Genomic DNA, 21,617 nt, shown 5'->3' with positions numbered 1-21,617 from the left:
TTGTCCACCAATGACAGATCATTCAAGAATTTGACAAACATGTCATATAAGCAGTTAATGACTCATCAGCTTTTGAGTCAAAGTGTTCATACTCTTGAGTGAGTATAGTCCTCATGTTCTTCTTGGCATCTTGTATCCAAAGCATCACATATCTCCTTTGCAGTCTTGCAATGAATTACCCTGTTTGACATGACATTATCAATGGAACTATGCAGCAAATGCCTTATCTTTGCATTCTTGGCAATGGATGAGATATCTTCAGCTGTATACACACTTTTCTCCTTTGGTATGGTCTTTGCTGGCTGATCTGCAACTACAACATAGAGCTTGGTTGGCTTATGTGGTCCTTCATTAATTCTGTCAAGGTATTTTGGATCTGTAGCTTCCAGAAACATATTCATCTTCACTTTCCATATGGGATACTCAGAAGGTCTCAGTATGGGAACCCTAATAGTCTCATATCGACTGTGGGTTTGAGTCCTGTTTTAGTGGGCTTGGTTAGAGTTTCTGCTTTTTCAGACATGATTGTTTTGGATCTTTACTGTATGTGCGTTAACTGGGAAGCTCTGATACCAATTATTAGGTCACACAACACTGTAGAAGGGGGTTGAATACAGTGTTTATTACAATCAAATCGATTTCGAACACAAGTAACAGTAAACAGATATATTCAATATAATAAACTCTGTTACAATGGAACTGTTCTCTCTCAGTGATGAATAAATATCACTAAGAGCTATTAGGTTACAATGTATGATCTTCTCGATAATGATAACACATATAGTGTAAACCTATGTCTGTGTTTATATAGTACACAGTTACAAGATAACTTCTAATTGATATGAAATATAATTTTGTCTCCTAAAATATATCAATCAGATATCTTATACAAGTATTCTTATCTTCTAACTCTTTCCATGCATATCTTCTTTTGTTTTAGTCTCGATCTTCTGTCCTGTAAATCAGCTTCATTCCTTAACTGTAAGTCCTCCCGCACTTAAGTCCTGATATGACCTTAAGTTCTGATATCTATCTTCTGACTTCCAGTAAGTACTGATTCCAGTAAGTCCTGATATTTCATGTTTGTTAAGATCTGAAAACTAAACATGAAACATATTAGACATGACATCTCAAATATATCTAACATATCAATAAAAGCATGAATCTATGTATAACTTCGATATAAGAATTGAAGTGTTGGCAGTCATTTTGAGTTTAGCGTTTATTCTATTTATAACCTTGTGATTGCCTTGATGATTAGTGAGTCATGATTATTGATCTAGTTGCGATAGTATATCTGTTAAGCATCTTGCACACACGCACGTTTCTAGCTTGTAAGTTGATTTGTAGGATTTGATTGATCTTTGTGCGAATAACTGCATTTGTTGAGATGTTGCTCCTTGGTTGGTTTAGTTAATCTGAGGGGATCGTTGCATTGCATTCATGCATTTTCATTTCTTGCTCTTTGATTCTGTTTATGCTTGAGGACAAGCATTGGTTCAAGTTTGGTGGTGTGTTAAGTGACATTTATATCCACTTAGAATGTCCTATAAAGGCTTGAATTGGTGTTTTGCACTCAAGTTGTTTGTGTTTTTGATGCATTTTTGCAGTGTTTTGCATTTCAGGCATAAATAAGGGATCAAGGAGATTTAACATTGCTTTGGTGCTAAATTGGTGTTAGGAAGCTGCTAGGGATGTTTGCTCGTGGATCGCCATCTCAAACCGACCAAGAAAACAAAAATTAGAAGTTTTTCCATAAGGTCAGCGCGCCCGCGCCGGGTTGTCAGAGTTGCAGCGCGCCCGCGCTGGTGAAGCGCGCGCCCGCACCAGTCGGGATTTCAGAATCCTGTTGCAAGTAGAAGATGGATTTTCTGGGCTTCTGGCTTGATTAGGTTGTTATATAATGACAACTTAAGGTCATTTTTAATAAAAAGCACGTATTGGAGACTAAGGAGAGGCAGCGAGAAGACCTAGGAGCACAAATACAACCAAGGTGAAGAGGATCTAGTTTTTCTTATGATTCTTTATTTTAAGTTGTAATCTTGGATGCTAGTTTTCTTGTTTGTTGAACCTATACTCTTGTTTAACGTACTTTGGTTATATATTCAGTTTAATAAAGACTTAGTTATTTATACCATGCTTTCATCGGAACCCACGGTGATGATGAGTTCGGTTATGGGCTAATCGTTATCGTGGGGTTCTAACGGATTTATATATGGATTTTAATAGTTAACTTGTTTCGATACCTTGGTATGCGGTGATTGTATGATATCCAAGTATTGGTTGTGCTTATTTATCTTACGAGCGTCGCGAACTTATAAGGTAGCGTGTTAATCTCTATTGAAGCGAAATTGAATATATGGGTTTAAAACTTGTCATACTAGCATAGGTTCATGTATTTGATATGCATGATTCGTAGGTAATTTTAACCATCTTACTTGCCCTATGTAATCACGATAGATAACTTGCGCATTAAACCGTTATGTTGTCAAATTCTATAGACATATAGGGTCTCAATATAAATTGTGTCTATTCAGCTTCTATCTCTTTTGTGGATGTCTGGTAGTAGGGTATTCGAACAACGAAAGTTGACAATTACTAGTTTCGTGTTATCTGATTAGTGTCATCACCATTGCATGCTAAGGTTAAGAACAAAAATGCTATTGAATGAAGTATTTAATGAAGTTAGAATCCCATGTTTGTGTTATATAAGTAAATCAACTTTAATTCTCTTAGTTAATATTGTTAGTATAATCTTGTAGTTATAGATAATCTCAACTTGTTATCATCTTAGCATTGAATAATAACCATACCATTGTTGCATAAGTGCATAAATTGAACTTAACTTAAAAGAGTCTCTGTGGGAACGAACTAGAAATAATTCTATATTACTTGCGAACTCGTATACTTGCGTGTAATATTAGCGCGTGTTTTCGTCCTAACAACCCATCTCGCCCACTTGAAGTTCCTTTTGAAAAGCATTTGATGCAACGATGAATAATTTCAATATTTTCCAAAAGAGGACTTTCATCATTAAAGAAACTAGGCAATGTAGGAGAATGTGCCTGGAATATTTTTCTTCAAGTAAAAGCCTAGTATTTGGAGTGTCTGGAGCAACACCAAATGATGTCAACACCTTGACAGCTATTGAATAATGATCATCCGAAATTTTCCTCAAACATTGCTTAATATTATCCTTCATAGGGTAAACATCTAGTTTAAGATTAAGTTGGATTGACGTCTCCTCAAAAAACCTGTCAAGAAGCTTAAAAGGCCCATCTGACTCGCCCCAAGTTGTCAAATAATTAAGAATAAGCTTCTGTTTGCATGGCCTTTTTGGTCCCCATATCCTTTTTTCTCGATTATGACCGGGGTTAAAAGACCCTTAAAATGCATGCGGGTAAAATGAGAAGTCGTACCCAAGAATATGATAATCATAGCCAAAATAGCCTTAAGAGCGCCAGAAAATTCAAATCTGCATGCATTAGGAATACTTTTTACTGTCCGAAATGAGCATTGAAGACTTTGTCAAGTATACTAGCATAGTAACATCCAAAATACAGGGTTGAACAATAGACACAGGGACCGTGGAATCAACAACGCTTTTCAGGACATAATCAGGTGAAGAAATATCCTGAATAAAATAGAAATAAAACTGTCTAACTCAGATGCGAGAGATGAAAAGAATTGACCATTTACATGCTTCCAATATTTGCGAACCGAATGCATACTCGTACAAATACCATAAAGCCACTTGTCAACTTGACGAAGCACGTCATTCACTGCATTAAAGGTTTCACGATCTTTATCAACTAGTAGACAATTAGAGTGTCATAATCAAAATGGTGTTTATGAAGATGAGTAATAAATTAGGTACATGTAAGTCCTCTTCCATCGACAACATATGCACAATTATCGAATCCCTTAAAAGGACAATAAATATATGTTTTGCCTTCTGCCATATACTTAATAAACCAAAAAAGATAAAAATAAAAATAATCTAAGCTAATTAACAAACGGCTAATAAGCGACACCAAACAAGAAACCCGCGGTTCCTTACTAACAAAACACAAGTTTAATACCCGCAAGTTTTGGCTCAGTTGGTTAAAGGGTGAATAATTATCTTCTTGGTCACAGGTGCGAATCCCACGGGAGGAGAATTTATTATTATACCTTCTGAAACAGAGTCTGTCTATTAAGTGAGATTTATCTTGGTTCACGTGATTTGCATACTATTGTATGAGATCGTGGAGGTTTATCTTTGTTCACGTGATTTGCAGGCTATTGCGTGAGCTCGTGGGGTTTACCCGGTGCTTACCCGAAGGGCAGTAGCCGCGGGCGGGTTCTCTATGATAAAAAAAATACATGTTTAATCTAGTTATATAATATTATAATATATATAGAAGCCGATGGTCCCTTTTAATCAGCACCGCGGTGACATGGTTTTGTCACCAGCGTGCATATCCCCTCGTTTTGTCACCAACGTGTTAAAGTTTGATATTTATTATTTTATTCAGATAAAAAAACTTAAAAAATATTTTGTAAACTATCCTTTCTTTTTCAATTAAAAATAAGTTTAAAACAAATAAAGTGAGCTAACTAAATAAATTTGCTTCACTAACTCAAACCAGACCATAATTTGGCCATCAGAAACATCATAATTTGGTGCATTATTTTGCTCAGGCCATCAATCAGAGCCCAAACTTTCATTTTCTCCCCCTTTGTCCATTCAATCAATGTCTAAACAAATATCTAACGCACCCCATCATTCGTCTGATATCTATTTTTCTCATGACATTGACCTGACCTGTACATACATGGTCAAAAAAAAGACCTGTACATGCATAAATATCTTATTTTCCAACCAAACCACGTGACTCACCCTGTCGCGTTACCATTTCCTCCACAATTACAATAAATAATCAATACTATATTCTAGCAGCTAACAATTTTTTATTTAAATCACAGTAACTTTTTTACAGAAATGAAAGAATCACCATAATTGCCCACATAGAATTAACAAAACAAGCTTGTCTGCAATATGAATCAATTCAAATCAAAGTTCAAAGTTTGTACAACTGGGTCACAAGAAGGGCTTCTTAATCTTAACAAACCCAAACTAGAGAATAATCTCTTTTTTTGTCAGATAATCCTGAAATTCAACTGGAGTCTTTTATTTTAAGTTTAAAATTATGATAAGAATGACAATAGTATGTCTACAGGTTGAAACAATTTAGCCTGAAGCGACGAAAGAATGATATATAGTAGTGGTTGGTGTTAGCTTATGTATTTCTGGCTATGACCTCCCTCAACTAGAATGAACGACCAGCTTCTTCGCCACTAAACGGATACCAGCATTCTGTTGGTAGTCATATGGATCCAATGAGAAGTACACATCCATGAAAGTCCCTGGAGCCAGTAATGCATCAAGTTCAGCAACGTCGTATCTGCTGAAAACAACCTTTTGTGTCGATGAAGATTCTTTCTGGTATATCTCTGTGGACAATTTTGCACTATTCCCATCCCATACTGTAGGTAAGCTGTGACAATATAACAGAACATGTGTGATATTAGAGTAGCAGCACAATTTTATGATTCAGCACGTTCATTTGACGTACAAAAGTTGGAACTACACAATAATAAAAATGAAAATTAAAATAAATATAACTTACTGAAGTCGAATGGTAGGTGAATTTACGAAGCCGGCCTTTCTAGTAACAACAGGCCTCCAGTCAGAACTGCTTCCGGAATCCAAAGACATCTTGTGTGCGAGATTATCACATGCATCTAGAACTTGGCAAAGATCCGAAGATGCATCCAGCACAAAACTTAACCGTGGCTGGCCAGCATAATCAACAAATTTTGTACTTAAACCAAACCGAACTTTCATATGTTCACAGCAAACATGCAAGACTGAATTATTATGCAATATCTGTAATTTGTGAAGCCCTTGAAAAGCTGGGGAGAGGACAACAGTAATAGAAGGTACAGAAATATTATTAGGCTTTAGAAAGTCACCACGGTCCCTAAAAGCATCAGATGAGTTTGCTGTGGACAAATTTAGCGACTCTGAGATAGATTCCATAATGGTGTCATCCGGTTGAATACGTCCTTCTTCTACTAGATTGCTAAGGGGACTCATGTTAAATGGGTCAGGTGCAGGAGCGCTACAAGTTTCAGCAAGATTTAATTCACAATCTCCTAATCCAGGAGTCATCAGGGAAAGGATGGGATGATTGTCCAATGTATTATTTTGGGGTGTGGATATCGGTTGATCTTTAATCAGGCTACTCGAAGAGGGTGTACTGTTGTTCAGACCTGTCCCCTCTGGAGAAGATTTCTGATTACCACGATTTCTAGTAATAGCATTAGGAGAAACCCAGCTGTTTGCAGTAAATACATCTGGGAGGCTGGACTCCTGCAGTGGTAGCAAATTCTCAGTCTCTTATTACAATCAGCAGCTATGATAACTTTAATTTTAAACACAGTACTACTTAGTGCATAACTATTAGTGTCGATGACCAAAAACAGAATTCAACAAGAACTGAACATCTCCGGACTTATCACTTTGCGGATGTTTATATTTCAACATAATTCAGAGTACTGTAAATTAAGATAGCGCAATGCCTTCCAGGCATCGGTCTGATCTAACTGAGAATAAATGGATACATGAACTAAATTTCAGTAAACAAAAGGTTTCTGCTCTTATATGTTGCATAGATGATTTTTTAGGCAAAGTCCTGAATGAAGTTCAACATATATCTCATATAAGATGCTAAGACAACAGAGCTTGTAAAAAAAACTCGATAAATTCAACACTGCATACTCTAAGAACCTATCACAAAATGGAATTATATAAGGAATTTAAAAGATTCATGAAGGGGGTAGAATCATTATCACCGTATCTGTAATTTGAATTTGGTGCGCCTTTTCACATTCAGCAATTAAGGTACATTTTTTAAACTGTGCTATGCACAATAGAGAATTAAAGATCTAAAGGGAGAATTATGCCTGAACTAATATTCTCTAGGTCAGTTATCCACACAGCGATCTAAACTTCAAGTAAATTACAAATAACTAAAGTAAGAAACAAATAAATATCTAAAAACTGGCTGGGATCCAGGGACACTACATGACAATTCGACAGTGAAGATTATATTTGTGAAGGTGCAAAAAATAGAAGACAAACTAATCAGACAGATGAGACACTTTAGTTCGCTTGACAATAATCTATTAATTACCAGACTTGACATATGTCTATGCTGGAAATTAGGCGTAATAAAGGCATTGTCAGAGATATAGAAGTTCCTTGATTTATGAAAAACAATCATTAGCTTACCAAAAACAGAACAGTTGCACAATACTTGAGAACTTCAAGATTCATCCGAACATCATCTAAACTTCTGAAAAACAATAATATATAACTAGTCAAACCTTCAAACTGATACATGATTAATTTCCTCTATGATTTGCATAAACATACATATATTTTATTCTCTGTAATGTGGACAATAAGAAAACAACTAAACGAAGGAAAAAAATAATATACAAGAAGCGAAAACTTAAATGTAAATGCCTGACACCCACCATCACCCAAACACACAGAAAAAATGGTTATGTTATAGGCAACTAGGTAGGAAAGAGTACCTATGTGATTGCGCTCCAAGTCCAAAATATGTTGCAAGCGAAGCCATCTACAGAAAAATTTAAATTATGTCAAAATTAGAAAAAAATATATTTGGACTAATTGATGAATGATGAGAATATAGACTTGTATATAAAGATTAATGTTTCTCTTTCAGCATAACAAACTGTTTCCAGGTGAGCTTGCACAGTTTGACTGCAAGATTTTAAACTCTAGATGCTTAAGGAGCATTCTGAAAATTTGAGGCACTAGCATCTCTAAAAATTGTATCGAGCAAACAGGAATCCAACTATCAGTGGATAATCGGAAAACCACAGCCATATACAAGAAAAATACGGACACTAAAAATAAAGGGAAATAGAGGCTACAATTTTCAGCTTTACATGACGAAATGAGACTGATAAACCTTATACAGTTAAGAACTCTACTACATACAGTCAAAGGAAATCGACATGAAAGTAGAATACAATATTCAGCAAATCAGCTTAAACTGTCTACCAATCAAGGACCAACTTAAGCATTCACAATGATACCAAAACATAAGCATCTACAATGACACCAAAACACCTAAATTTAACATAAACATAATCTCTTTCATCTAAACATGAATGCTAACAAATCCTTCGAGAGAACAAGGAAGCAATTCTAACAAACCTTCATATCACCAGCTCTCCTCCCAAATCTTTGAGTCAACAAAGTCAAAGAATCGATAGTTCCCTTTGGCTGAGGAGGAGGCCTATTAATCTCCTGAAAAGCATCTCTTAATCGCGGACAATCAAACCTGTTTATATTATGACCCGCCCAAATCCTCCCTACAAAAACAAAACAACACAGGCTCGCGCTCAGGTAAGAACAGTCGAAAACTATCATTCTCTCCTAAAATTCCACAACAATTATTCTCACATTTCTCAACTTGAACCAAAATAAACCACAGAAAAAAACCACACATACAAAAATAAGTTCTTTCCAAAAAAAGTACAGTTCTCTGTTCTCACGCTAAAACATGTTACCTTCTAAAATTCCACAACACAAACAATAAAAAAAAAGCAACACATAAAAAATAAGTCCTTTTTCTTAAAAGTACGAAAAACTGTTCTTATGCTAAAACATGTTCTCGGGTGAGTTAGGAAACAACAAACCATCAAGAATATCGAAAACCCGGTCAGCAATCTGAGCAAAAGAGGGGGCAGAAACAACATCTTCACGAGAAATTCCATTACAACGCACAGACATGGCAGAAATTAAGGAAATATCAGAGGGTTGAACAAGAGTGGAGTAATTGTCAAGCTCCATGAGCGTTTTAGGACAAACTAAGATCGACCCGAATTCCAAAATGGCATGTTTTTGACCGGGTCGGGCAGGGATTGTTGTTTCCAAGTCGAAAAAAACAATCTCTGATTTGTCTTGGCTTGACACCATTTTTGTGTGTTGAGAGAGAATGGTGAAAATGGAATGTTTGTGAGGAGAGAGATGTAGCTGAGGGTGTTAAGTAATGGGTTTTACTATGAGCTTTTTTTTTTACTTTTTACTGCTGGATTTGCGATTAAGTAAAGTACATTCTTTACTTTTGGGGGTTCCAAATTTCAGTTTTTGGATATGTTCTTTACTTTGCTTGGATGATTGTATGAGAAAAAGGATTTTGGTTCGAGGAAGATTGTGAAATGAAGCAATCATAATAGCGTAGTAAGGCTTTCAAATGATAAAACATTTAATGTTCAATTATCAACATAATTTATGATCTCTTATCATTGCACTTTTGTGATAATTCTCTTCCGCATGATTCTAACTAGATTGTCCAAAAAACCCATTGGATCGGATTTTAATTAGATTTTAAAAAATCCGATTTTTTTGAAAAGGATTTGACTGGGTTTTTTAAAAATCGGACAGGGCCGGGCCGTTTTAGACCCGCGATCTGGACCGGATCGGATCGAACCGGGTTTTATCTGGATTTTTTTATTTATATATTAAAAAAATATTTTCATATTTTATAATTCAAATTATGAGTAGTTTAAGAAAATAATATCTTGATATATCAAATAGAGTAGTTTAGACACCGAAATAAATAATTATTTTTAATATAATATATAAATAATCATATATACCTTAACTGATTATAATATTATAATATAAATTTTTTATAATCATAAAAAAATTGTATATTTTTAAATTTTATATAAAAAAATTGTTTTTTAATCGGGCTTTTTTAGATCCGGACTTTTATCTGAACTTTTTTAGATCACGTTAACGTTAAAGTACATAAAAAAAGATGATAAAACATAAATTTAGGACAATTAAAATTTGTTAGTAATTCCTCGTCAAAAAAAGGTCGTTTGTACATTTTAACTAGCTTTCAAACAAATTAAAATTCAGAGAAATTGTGTGTTTGGCATTGTTGTTGAAGATAGTAATAACAAACATCAGTTTTTCGCTGAAAAACAGCTAAAAAACCGTTTGGTAAGATTAAAAAACTGTTTTTTGAAAAAATATTTTTGGCGTAAAAGCTGATATTAGAAAAAGTAAGGCCACCATATTTTTCGAAAAAACGGTTTTTCAGCTTTTGCAGGAAGTAGATACTGATTTCGACATCGAATCTCATCAAAAGTATTATTTTTTATAATTTTTTAAATCAAAACATATACAAATTGTTTCAAAAAAAACATATATAAATTAAAATATTACCAAACAGATTTTATCAACAACCCTTTTTCTTTAACAGCAATTTCAAAAAGTGCACTACTAGAAACTTTTGCCTTCAAACAAAATCGAGCCTGCTCAAGGCGCAAATTTTTGGTTTTCAGTGACTTGTACAACTAGCTCTCTCATCTGCTTTTACAACTTGCATTTTTGTTTTGTGCTTAACTAAAACAAATGAAACTCTTGAAAAGAATTCTCATAATCCAAAACCAAACAGGGTTTAACAAGTACTTATTTTCAACTAAACCCCACTTTCAAACTCACTCCAGACAACAAAACCCCCACCAAACCTTAAAAAACTACCTCAACTCCAGTTCCTCAACAAAAGCTGTCTTATTATTTGCTAACTTACTTCAAAAACACACTTCTTCAATTGACAGCCGCACTTTTTTATACACTATCAAAGCTTGTACTAAAAAATCTTTAGTTGCCGAAGGAAAACAAGTACATTGCATTGCATTGAAATTTGGGTATGAGCCCAGCATTTTTATCAGAACATCACTTATTGATATGTATTCTTCTTGGGGGAACTTGTTTGATGCTCATAAGATGTTTGATGTAATACCCATTAAGAATGTTGTGTGTTGGACTGCGTTGATTTCTGCTTATGTTGATAATAAGAAGTCAAGAAGAGGGATTGAGTTGTTTAGGGAGATGGTGGGGGGGAATGTGGAGCCTGATCAGATTACTTTTACGGTTGCGCTGTCTGCGTGTGCTGATCTTGGTGCTTTGGATGTGGGAGAATGGGTTCGTGATTGTATTCGTCGACAGGGGTTGGTTTTGGACTTGTATCTTGAGAATGCTTTGTTGAATATGTATGGGAAATGTGGTGATATTGGAAGTGCTAAGGTGTTGTTTAGTAGTATGGTTGAGAAAGATGTTACGACTTGGACTTCGATGATTGTGGGATGTGCATTGCATGGACAAGCTGAGGACGCGCTACGACTTTATGCAGAAATGACAGCAGATTGTAGAGATGGGATGAGTAATAAGAAGAAGGGAGGGAATGTGGGTCGCTCAATTGTCCCTAACGATGTCACGTTCATTGGAGTTTTAATGGCTTGCAGTCATGTAGGGTTGGTTGAAGAAGGAAAGCGACATTTTAAAAGCATTACAGACGTTTATGGGTTAAAGGTTCAACCTTCTCATTATGGATGCATGGTGGATCTTTTTTGCAGAGCGGGGCTTTTACAAGAAGCTTATGACTTTGTCATGGCAATGCCAAAACAGCCTAATGATGTGGCGTGGCGAACATTGCTTGGTGCATGCAGCAGCAGTGGAAATGTCGAGCTTGCTGCAAAAGCCCATCGTCATCTGCTCACATTGAAGAAAGGCCTAGCTGCTGATGATGTTGCCATGTCTAATGCCTATGCCGTGACAGAAATGTGGGATGAGAGGATAATTGTCAGAGATCAGGCAACACAGAGAAAAGCCCCTGGTTGTAGTTCGGTATGGCATCAATGAGTTTTTCACTGCTGATGTTGAATTCTGATGTTAGATCTACAGGATAAGATAAGAGTACAAATGTAGAGCTCTTGACTGAAATAACTCAAGATATATCATTTGTAAGCCATGGAGTTCAGGTTATATGATGCATTTATGATTGTTCCAACTGAACTGCTCAAGTTTATAATAGCACAATCCTCCGCCTTAGTGGCTGTATCATGTATGGAAGTCATTTGAAATGGCCAAATGGAGAACTGGGGAGGGAGGGGTAAATTTTATGCAAATGTGGTATAATTTATGTATCGAAGGTCATTTACATATATGTCAATACGTGAAATTCCCTTGACAGTACACGCCGATCCGCACTATTTATCAACTACATTCCCATGCTTGTGATTATTTCTGGAGTAGCAAGTAGTATCTTAAGTTTTGCTAACAGTGTAGCAAGTAGTCAGTTTGTGTAATTTATGGAGTGTAAGCAGATTGAATCAACATTTATTTAATTCTGGTACATGTTAGCTTCATTGGTACTTGCTCTACCATAACAGATAAGAGTTGGACTGTTATATATTCCTAAAAACACTATTATCTGATCTAACGGACACAGGGACTCAAATCATACATTTAATAGCCACACAAGTTTTTGAACTGTAATACTGGTTGAAAAAGTATTTACAGCAACTGAACTCTGGAATTATGAGTGATAAACAAGCACTGATATTTCTGTATATGCATATTAACATTCATAAGAACAATGCGATACAACACAATAGGTACTATCGACTTCGGTACTTTAAACTACATTGGAAGTATGTTATTCACCACTTGTAAAAAATTGGAGCATATATAGTTGTCATCCTTATATCTATTGACACTTCAAAAATCCACAAGTAAAAAGTATCTGACAACATTAGCCAGGCTTGCAATACCGAGACTACAGTATGATCCTTCTTGTTATCTGCAAATGCCACACTAAATAAAATTAGACATTTCAACAAATATATCAATGAAAAGAAGATGAGCTTCAGCTGAAGAATATCAGATAGAATATATTGGTAGTTATAATAAAATTTCTTTCTCAACAACTCACACCTGGAGTGCATGGTAGTAAAATTTCAGAACTTTTCTTAACTACGATTGATAATTAAAGAATTAGTAAAAAAATATATATTATCTCTTCCTCCTTATTTCTTCTCATCACTGATTTTAAAAAGTTATTTTCATTATTCTAACATTGATAAGAATTCCAGCATAATGAAAATCTATAGCCTTCCTAAAATTCAAGTAAAAATTGTTTAGCATACTTGGGCATGAAGAGCGCTGGAAGAGTATAACTTCAATATATTGGACTTCAAACTTTATACAGCAACTGCTACAGGCCTTTTGCTGGTTTTAATACCTTTAATAGCTGTAAAACAATCATTCAGTGCACAAAAAAGATTAGAGATACAGAAATTATGAACAAAATTTTCAAAAAAATCTTGAATTGTCAAGAATTCGTGGAAAATTTGTGTTCATGCCTGCAGCATAATCTTTAGCTCCAAAGACAGCAGAACCAGCAACCAAAGCATTAGCTCCAGCCTCAATGACCTGTCAGTGTTAGGATGGAAAACAATATTTAAGTTATGTAATCAATTTGTCATCTGCAGATGAGAACTAACACAGCGTTAGCAGGTAAATCTTGCAAAATGTTGGAATGTGCATATATTATCTATTATCCAGTCTAATCTCTGCAAAATGAACGACAACAAGATTCAAGACTATGATTGGTAACCCTTTTATAGCATTTTGATGAGACACAATGTTGGACAGTAACAAATAACATCCATTAGATTTTACTATTAAATTGAAAGTTTTGCTATAAAAAATCATTAATAACAGCATTTAGGTGTGCATATCAGGATAAGGGATTGAGGCAGATAAAGCAGCACACAATCGAAGAATGTGCGACCTTGCTGAAAGAATATCCCTTAGAATTGCCTTGCTTCCTAATCACACTGCTTTAGGTAAGAGAAAACTAAAAACAACTCTATTTGGAATCCATGCATTGACAATAAAAAAACAAAGATCATCTGGTTCTAGTGGGGGCACCTTGTATGCATTGGCAGGACCAACTCCACCATCTACCTCAATCCATGGGTTCACTCCCTGCAATAGTGTGATGTACAAATAATCAAAATTTGTTTTAATTCCAGCTACATATAGAAAAATGTTAGACCAGTACCTTCTCCACACACATTCTTCTTAATTCAGCAATTTTCTTAACTTGACTTTCGATAAAACTCTGCCCACCAAATCCAGGGTTCACCGACATAATCAAGACAAGGTCAACAACTGTAACCAAGCAAACAAGATGGCTCAATGTAATTCATTTGCAGTTAAGAGAACTTGAAAGAAAAAGTTATTAGACCTGTCATGACAATGTATTCTTCATTGCTCAAAAAAACATCAAATTATCCAATATCAGTAGAACTTGATAATCATAACACCTATTTACCAACAAGATAACTCTTACCATCAAGAACATACTCAATGGTGCTCAGTGGGGTACCAGGGTTCAAGACAACACCAGCTTTGGCTCCCAAATTCTTTATCTGAGGCAAATAGAAAGCAGTATATTCGCCATATGAGCAATGAAAAAAAGGAGAGTAAATAGTACCTAGCATCTTCATATATTTGTTAAATATTTACACCTAGTATTCTAAATTTTTTCATTGGAATTGTCAATTACTTGTTATCAGCACCTAAGCTTTTGTTTTTAGAGAAAACGGTCAGAAAAATGTTTTTATTTTAGAATATAGAGTGAAAATCACTACTGATCTGTCAACGATTTAATAAATAGGTACACGTCAATAAACGGTTAAAGTGACATGGAAAACAAATTTCCTTCGAGATAACGATAGATAATCTCACCATCTCTCATTCATTTTCTCTTGTCAAAAGTGCATCTGGATTCCAGCCTCCCCTCTACCAAAATAACCGTCAATGGTGTGGCAACTCTCTTCTGCCTTTTGAATTTTTTCTTAATTTATTTATCGGATGAACAGGGTAACAATCACAGGTATATTTCTTTAAATTTTGTTGTGTGCTCCTGTACTATGTCAGTCGTAGTTTAGCAGCAAGAATGTAAATACCAATTTGATTTATTTTGGGTGTTAACTGTTAAGTTAGTGTATTTTGTAGATGAGAGTTATAATCCTTATCCTTAAATAGTCTTGAACCCATTTAGCAAAAAAAAAAAAGAAGTCTTGAACCCATATGAGGAGATTTATGCATCTGAAAGCTTCATGCTGAGCTTCTATCATCTGAGTTCTCTAATTGCTTTGTTATTAATTTATTCTAATTTGGTCCAATTGTACACAGTAGTTCTTGCTTCATTTAATAGTCTAGAAAATACATATTGCTGGCATCACGGGTACTAGAGATAGTGTACCCTGTGTTTTCCTTTCAAAAACTCAAAAGTTCCTTTTTTATTATTATTTTATGAATTTTAAGTATATGTTTTTACTTTATTTGCATCTTAAATGTAACAGAAATGGAGGAAGTCAACATATGTGAGTTCATCAGTTGCATTATACTCGGAAACAGTATGTTCGGCGTCTATTCTAAGTAATGAGTAATACCTAATGCCGCGAGAAAATTAAACATAATTCAACTATCTGAACATTTGTTGCCTGAGAAGAATATATACATACTTCATTGATTGTACGATGCAAATGGATTGTGGCAGTTTGTTCACAATGCACACTGACTATGTCGGCTCCAGCCTTGATAAAATCGGGCACTCGCTGCTCAGGTTCGACAATCATCTGCACTTGTCAAATTCACATTAGCAGTCCAATATAGCCACTATGTAACGCTGGATGAGGAACAAGAAGAAATAAAAATACCAGGTGGACATCAAGCGGGAGATCTGTTACAGGGCGCAATGCATCAACAACAAGAGGCCCAATAGTTATATTTGGTACAAAACGACCATCCATGACATCAACATGTATCCAATCACAACCTGCCTCGTCTACTGCTTTTACCTAGATATAAACCGGGTGTAACAATCAAGTATTCAGTCTCAAACTTTGTAAGATTTACAACCTTATGTCTTGATGTTCAAAATAATTGAAAATGGTACTAGGAACTTGATACAAAAAAGCAGATTATTTTTACAAATGCCAGAATGGTGAAAATTAAGTTTAACTTTAGATTGAATTTACAACGGAATGGAGAGAACCTGCAAATCATTATAGCTAAATCAATTTAAATTTAAACAATTATTGGATTGCAAAATCTCAAGTCAGAATCTGGAAGTTCATCATAACAGCTTTCCAGATCCCACAAATTTTTATTTTCCATATATGTTTACAGATAATCCCATCTCAAACTTTAAAATCAAAACACACACCTGCTCCCCCAATTTCGCAAAATTAGCTGATAAGATAGACGGAGATACTATGATGTCACTCTTAGAAAACTTATCAACCCGTGAACCTGCCTTCACCACAGTTCGGAACTTTTTCCTGGACCAACAACAAGAAAAAGATCATTTGCAATAGTTTCTCCTAAAACAAGTTGCACATGCTCGGTGGAGAACCTGATAGGAAAGGACTAACTAACTTATTATAAACACCAGAATTAAGTAATTGATTGTTCATATTCCCTAGATTATTAGTATTTTCTAATAAATTTGAGCTAAAAAAATCATGAGAAGCAATAAATGCTAGAAAAAACTCAAGCTACGAGCGCTTAAATCTAAAAACAACACATTCAGAAAATTTATCCAAAGCCACAATAGACACATCAGAAGCATTTAAAATAACATAAGTTAGACATCTGCAAAAAGATTACTTGGTTCCAGCAGAAGTAACTTTTTCCAATAATTTTGTTAGCTCATTTTATTCTCATTTTGCTAATAAATATTTGTAACAGAACATTAATTACAACATCCTTTCAGCTAATCTTTGTTTAAAAATCCTGCATAGCATAAATCAATATTCTAGACTGACGGGCACCAATGCATATAGAAACCGAAGGGAAAATGGTAGCCAAGTCAGTTTTGGTTCTTTCTTTGCTACTTCTGTAACTTTTTTGTTTAAATCATAGGGCTCCATATATTTCATGTATTGTTATCAGTACTAAACTGTCACTAAGGAGGTGTTGAATCAGTTAGTATTTGATCAGGAGAACCCAGGGGTGTTCGTAATAATAGAACCTGCGGTTTGGTTTGTTACTAGAACCAAAAAAACAACAAAATTTAATTTTATTATGTTAACCATGGCAATAATTGTGAACGCATTAGTATATCAAACCATAATTTCAAGTTTAAAAGAGGCCAACTAGCAATAAAAAACAATAATTAACATGCCCAGTTAAGCATAACTCACAACAAATTAAAATCAAATTGAGTAACTTTAATTGACTAAATTTATTAAAAAATCAAGAAAATAGAGAGAGAGAGAGAGGAGGGGAGAGAGAGAGAAGAGGGGGGAGAGGGAGAGAGAGGGGGGGGGGAGCGAGAGAGGGGGGGGGGAGCGAGAGAGGGGGGGGGAGATAGGGAGGGGGAGAGAGAGGGAGAGAGAGAGAGATTGAAAAATTCTTGTAACAGAACATTAATCACAACATCCTTTCAGCTAATCTTTGTTTAAAAATTCTGCATAGCGTAAATCAATATTCTAGACTGTCGGGCACCAATGCAGATAGACATCAAAAAGGGAATGGTAGCCAAGTCAGTGTTGATTTTTTCTTTTGCTATTTTTATCACTTGTTTGTTTAAATCATAGGGCTACATATATTTCCTGTGTTGTTATCAGTCCTAAACTGTCACTAAGAAGGTGTCATGTCAATTAAGTTAAAATTTGATAATAAAAGAAGCTAGGGGTGTTGATTATTATTAAACCTGCAGTTTAGTTTGTTACTAGAACAAAAAAACAACAACAATAATTGCAATGCTATCAAAACCATAATCTCAAGTTTAAAAGAGACCGAATAGCAATTACAAACCAATAATAAGAAGCCCAGTTAGGCATAACTATCAAGATATTGAAATCAAATTGAGTAACTTTAGTTGACTATATCTATCAAAAAAATTCAAGAATTAGATACAAAATTAATTGGAGGTAAGAATACAGAGAAAGAAAGAAGGAGAGAGAGGGAGATGAGGGGGGGGAGAGAGAGAGGGAGGGAGATAGAGAGAGGGCGGAGAGAGGGAGGGGGAGAGAGAGGAGAGAGAGAGAGAGAGAGAGAGAGAGAGAGAGAGAGAGAGAGAGAGAGAGCATAGTACCTTGTAAAGGTGATTGAATTAGGAGTGGAGAAGGAAGAGGGGTTTTGAAGCTTAAGACCATTGTGGACTTGAGATTGAGCCAGAGTTGAGGAAGCTATGGAAGCTGTAGCCATTTTTAAAAAAAACCCAAACTTTACAAGAATTGTCAACTCAAATTGGGTGGGAAAGATGAAGAGGGAGGATTAGAAATCAAGAAAACATAGAGAGAAGAAGACACATGGCAAAGAATAAGAGGTGAATGGGGTTTATCTGTAACGGTTGGCTTAGGTGTTGGTGATGAAGGGATGAGTAAAAACAACAACTCAAGGCGCGTGGAATTGATAAAAACGACGACGCCCATCAAAATATCATACAACCGAAAGGACCCATACCAGGGAATTGACTGTTTTTGTTTGTTCAGCTTTTTGCTAAGCACAAGAGCCAACACAAAGGGTGCACGTCATATTTATGAATTAAACAAAGTTCGAACACATTTTTTTATTTTACAATCTTGTGTGCAGTACACACACTGATTATGTACATCATTCCACAGAAGTATGTTACTCCGTCCGGTCCAAAGTTCCAAACTAAGTACTACTGCTGTATTAATTTTTTATACGTTTTCCTAGGGATGGCAACGGGTCGGGTTCAGATCGGGTATTGTAAAATCCAAATCTAAATTCAAATATTTTCGGGTTATTCAAATCCAAATCCGTCGGGTTTCGGATCGGATCGGATATTTTTCGGGTATCCAAAATTATGAATAATGTAGTCAAATTTAATATTATTTATACATACAAACACTATTAATCACATTTATATGATAGCTAAAATTAAAATACATTAACTAATAAGTAGTTAAACACATTATATTGCACGGGTGACATGGTGAGTAATATCTAATATATGTTGATAACATAATATTTAGTATTTTATCACAAATTATTTTTTTATAAATATATACAAAGTACATCTTAAATAATAAAAGCTGATTTTGAAATAAAAAGTTATAATTCACTAAATAAGTTGTTAGATATATTTGATAATGTCATGTCTAATATGATTTATGTTTAGTTTTCAGATTTTACTTAAACAGGACAAATCAGCACTTATACTGAAGTCAGAACTTAAGTCGTCAATACTTAAGGTTCAGGAGATATTTATCAGAAGATAATATCAGGACTTAAGGGAAACGTTCAGATAAGGAAGGCAGCTGATTGAAAGGAAAAGAAGATCAAGACAAACATAAGAAGAGATATGCATGAAGAAGGAATTCTATGAAGAATAGAATACTTGGAAGAAAAGATATCTGATTGATATATTTTAGGAAGCAGAATTATATTCCATATCAATTAGTGATTATCTTGTAACTGTGTAGTATATAAACACAATTGTAACCCTATCAGCTCTCGTGATATTTGTTCATCACTGAGAGAGAACAATTCCATACTGTAACAGAGTTTATTGTTTTGAATAAAGTTTGTTTTCTGTTACTTGAGTTATTAGAGTTCGATTTGATTGTGCTATACACTGTATTCACCCCACTCTACAGTATGTGTGACCTAACAAGTGGTATCAGAGCCTATCTGTTAACACACAAACAATTTAAGATCCAAAAATAATCATGTCTGAAGTAGAAACTCCAACTAAGCCCACCAAAACTGAAGAACCTCCAAAGACACAAATCCATAGTCGATATGAGGCTATTAGAGTTCCCATATTGAGACCATCTGAATATCCCATATGGAAGGTGAGGATGACTATGTTTCTGGAAGCTACAGATCCAGAATATCTTGATAGAATCAAGGAAGGGCCTCACAAACCAACCAAGCTCGCAGTTGCAGTTGCAGGTGAAGCAGCAAAGTCAGTACCAAAGGAGAAGAGTGACTACACTGCTGAAGATATCGCTTCAATTGCTAAGGATGCTAAGGTACGACACTTACTGCATAGTGTCATTGATAATGTAATGTCAAACAGGGTAATAAACTGCAAGACTGCAAAGGAGATATAGGATGCCTTGGAAACAAGATGTCAGGGAACTGATACGATTAAGAAGAACAAAAAGACAATACTCACTCAAGAGTATGAACACTTTGACTCAAAGGCTAATGAGTCATTGACTGATTTATATGATAGATTTGTCAAACTCTTGAATTATTTGTCACTGGTTGATAAGGATTATGACCTTGAAGATTCAAACCTTAAATTCCTGTTGGCTCTTCCTGAAAGCTGGGATTTGAAGGCAACAACAATAAGAGACAACTATAATCTTGATGAAACGACTCTTGATGAAATTTATGGGATGCTCAAGACTCATGAACTTAAGATGGAACAAAGAAGCAAGAGGAAAGGAGGAAAGTCAAGGACAATTGCTCTTAAGGCTGAAGAAGAATCCCCCAAGGCAGCTACCTCAAGGAAAGGCAAGGGTAAAACTCTCTTCACAAAGTCTGATACTGAGTCATCAAGTCTTGATAGTGATGATGACTCAGAATCTGAAAGCTTGCCTAAGACGGATGCTGATGAAGAGATGATGAAGCTGTGTGCTCTTATGGTGAAAGGAATCACGAAGATTGCATACAGGAAGTTCAGGAAGGGAAAGAAATTTTCCAGGAGAGGTGCAAGTTCTGATAAGAAGAATTTCAGAAAATCTGAAGGCAAAGGAGGAAAGTCTGACATAGGAGATTACACAAATGTCAAATGTTACAATTATGGTGAGAAAGGCCACATATCTCCTGATTGCAAGAAAGTGAAGAGTGACAAAGGCAAGGCTCTTGTCACAAAGAAGAAAAGCTGGACAGACACCTCAGATTCTGAAAGTGAGGAAAATTATGCCTTGATGGCAAATGCTGATATGGCAAGTGCTGAAAACAGTTCTGAAGCTGCTGAGTTAAAGGTACCTCAAACTACTTATGCCTTTCATACTGATGATATTAATGAGTTGAGAAGATATCTTAAAACCATGTTCATTAGCTATAGAGATCAAACTTTGACATGTGAAAGATTAACTTCTGAAAATCTTGCTTGCAAAAAGAGGAATGATTATTTAGAAAAAGAGTTAGTCATGTTCCATCAAACTCAGAAAGATAGAGATGATGCTTTCTATGTTAGGGATGAAGTGCTTAAAATGAATGAATCTCTAAAAGCTGAGTTAGAAAAGGAAAGAGAGATTATCGGGACTTGGACTAACTCTGGCAGAACAAATCAGAATTTGTTAAGTAGTGAAAACTGGAAAGAGGGCTTAGGTTATGGAGATGATAAGAATGATAAAGGAACTGTAGATATTAAGCCTATAGTTGTTAAACAAAAGTCAAAGTTAAAACCTGTTAAGTTTGTAGCTGTAAAGTCTGATATTGAGAAATCAGAAGTTAAAAAGGAATTAACTTCTGACAAACTAAAACAGGAAAAGACAACTGAAGTAAACGTAGGCTTAATGACAAAGAAGCAGCTTAAGCATAAGCTGAAAGATGTTAAGAATGCAAACAAGGTAAAATCACCTAGGAAAAATAGGAATGGAAAGGAAGGTGTGAATAAAAGCAATGATTATAAGCCTGTTCCTGATGCTCCTAGAAAAACATGTCA

General features: G+C 35.2%; 3 protein-coding genes across 5 annotated transcripts; 1 reads left to right on the top strand and 2 right to left on the bottom strand.

Annotated features, from left to right (window-relative positions):
• Positions 1–5,016: 5,016 nt before the first annotated feature.
• On the bottom strand, positions 5,017–9,276 carry LOC141717734 (protein NEN1-like). The gene is made up of 6 exons (XM_074519922.1): positions 8,785–9,276; positions 8,300–8,457; positions 7,648–7,694; positions 7,340–7,403; positions 5,673–6,418; positions 5,017–5,540 (listed from the first exon to the last, which is right to left on the bottom strand). The coding sequence occupies exons 1-6, from the start codon at positions 9,062–9,064 to the stop codon at positions 5,309–5,311; spliced, it is 1,527 nt and encodes a 508-aa protein (XP_074376023.1). The 5' UTR covers positions 9,065–9,276; the 3' UTR covers positions 5,017–5,308.
• Positions 9,277–10,389: 1,113 nt separating this feature from the next.
• On the top strand, positions 10,390–12,341 carry LOC141717732 (putative pentatricopeptide repeat-containing protein At1g74400). Its single transcript, XM_074519919.1, has one exon. It carries the CDS (start codon positions 10,514–10,516, stop codon positions 11,801–11,803), a length of 1,290 nt encoding a protein of 429 aa, XP_074376020.1. The 5' UTR covers positions 10,390–10,513; the 3' UTR covers positions 11,804–12,341.
• Positions 12,342–12,479: 138 nt separating this feature from the next.
• Positions 12,480–18,347, bottom strand: LOC141717733 (ribulose-phosphate 3-epimerase, chloroplastic). 3 transcript variants are annotated; one of them, XR_012573743.1, is made up of 10 exons: positions 18,060–18,347; positions 16,185–16,299; positions 15,676–15,816; positions 15,481–15,594; positions 14,301–14,379; positions 14,010–14,119; positions 13,877–13,933; positions 13,306–13,375; positions 13,090–13,193; positions 12,480–12,757 (listed from the first exon to the last, which is right to left on the bottom strand). XR_012573743.1 is itself a non-coding variant. In XM_074519920.1 (9 exons), exons 1-9 carry the CDS (start codon positions 18,170–18,172, stop codon positions 13,144–13,146), a joined length of 849 nt encoding a protein of 282 aa, XP_074376021.1. In that variant the 5' UTR covers positions 18,173–18,347; the 3' UTR covers positions 13,087–13,143. The 3 variants fall into 3 exon arrangements, 1 of the variants encoding a protein (XP_074376021.1); XR_012573742.1 differs by having other exon boundaries at positions 12,480–12,743; positions 18,060–18,346; XM_074519920.1 differs by lacking the exon at positions 12,480–12,757 and having other exon boundaries at positions 13,087–13,193.
• Between the last annotated feature and the right edge of the window lie 3,270 nt (positions 18,348–21,617).

This window comes from Apium graveolens, chromosome 4 (assembly GCF_009905375.1).
Source record: "Apium graveolens cultivar Ventura chromosome 4, ASM990537v1, whole genome shotgun sequence".
In the NCBI taxonomy this organism is placed as follows: Eukaryota; Viridiplantae; Streptophyta; class Magnoliopsida; order Apiales; family Apiaceae; genus Apium; species Apium graveolens.
Note: the sequence above shows the minus strand (reverse complement) of the source record. Positions and strands in the feature narration are given on the sequence as shown.

What these genes read in the sequence shown, in the direction of transcription:
- LOC141717733 (XM_074519920.1), bottom strand. Translation starts at nt 18,172, where the DNA reads ATGGCTACAGCTTCCATAGCTTCCTCAACTCTGGCTCAATCTCAAGTC. An exon ending in TGCATCGTACAATCAATGAA is followed by an intron (nt 14,380 to 15,480) that starts GTATGTATATAT and finishes TATTTGCCTCAG; the next exon opens with ATAAAGAATTTGGGAGCCAA. An exon ending in GAAGAATGTGTGTGGAGAAG is followed by an intron (nt 13,934 to 14,009) that starts GTACTGGTCTAA and finishes ACACTATTGCAG; the next exon opens with GGAGTGAACCCATGGATTGA.
- LOC141717732 (XM_074519919.1), top strand. Translation starts at nt 10,514, where the DNA reads ATGAAACTCTTGAAAAGAATTCTCATAATCCAAAACCAAACAGGGTTT.
- LOC141717734 (XM_074519922.1), bottom strand. Translation starts at nt 9,064, where the DNA reads ATGGTGTCAAGCCAAGACAAATCAGAGATTGTTTTTTTCGACTTGGAA. An exon ending in GGAGAGCTGGTGATATGAAG is followed by an intron (nt 7,695 to 8,299) that starts GTTTGTTAGAAT and finishes ATTTTTCTGTAG; the next exon opens with ATGGCTTCGCTTGCAACATA. An exon ending in TCACCTACCATTCGACTTCA is followed by an intron (nt 5,541 to 5,672) that starts GTAAGTTATATT and finishes ATATTGTCACAG; the next exon opens with CTTACCTACAGTATGGGATG.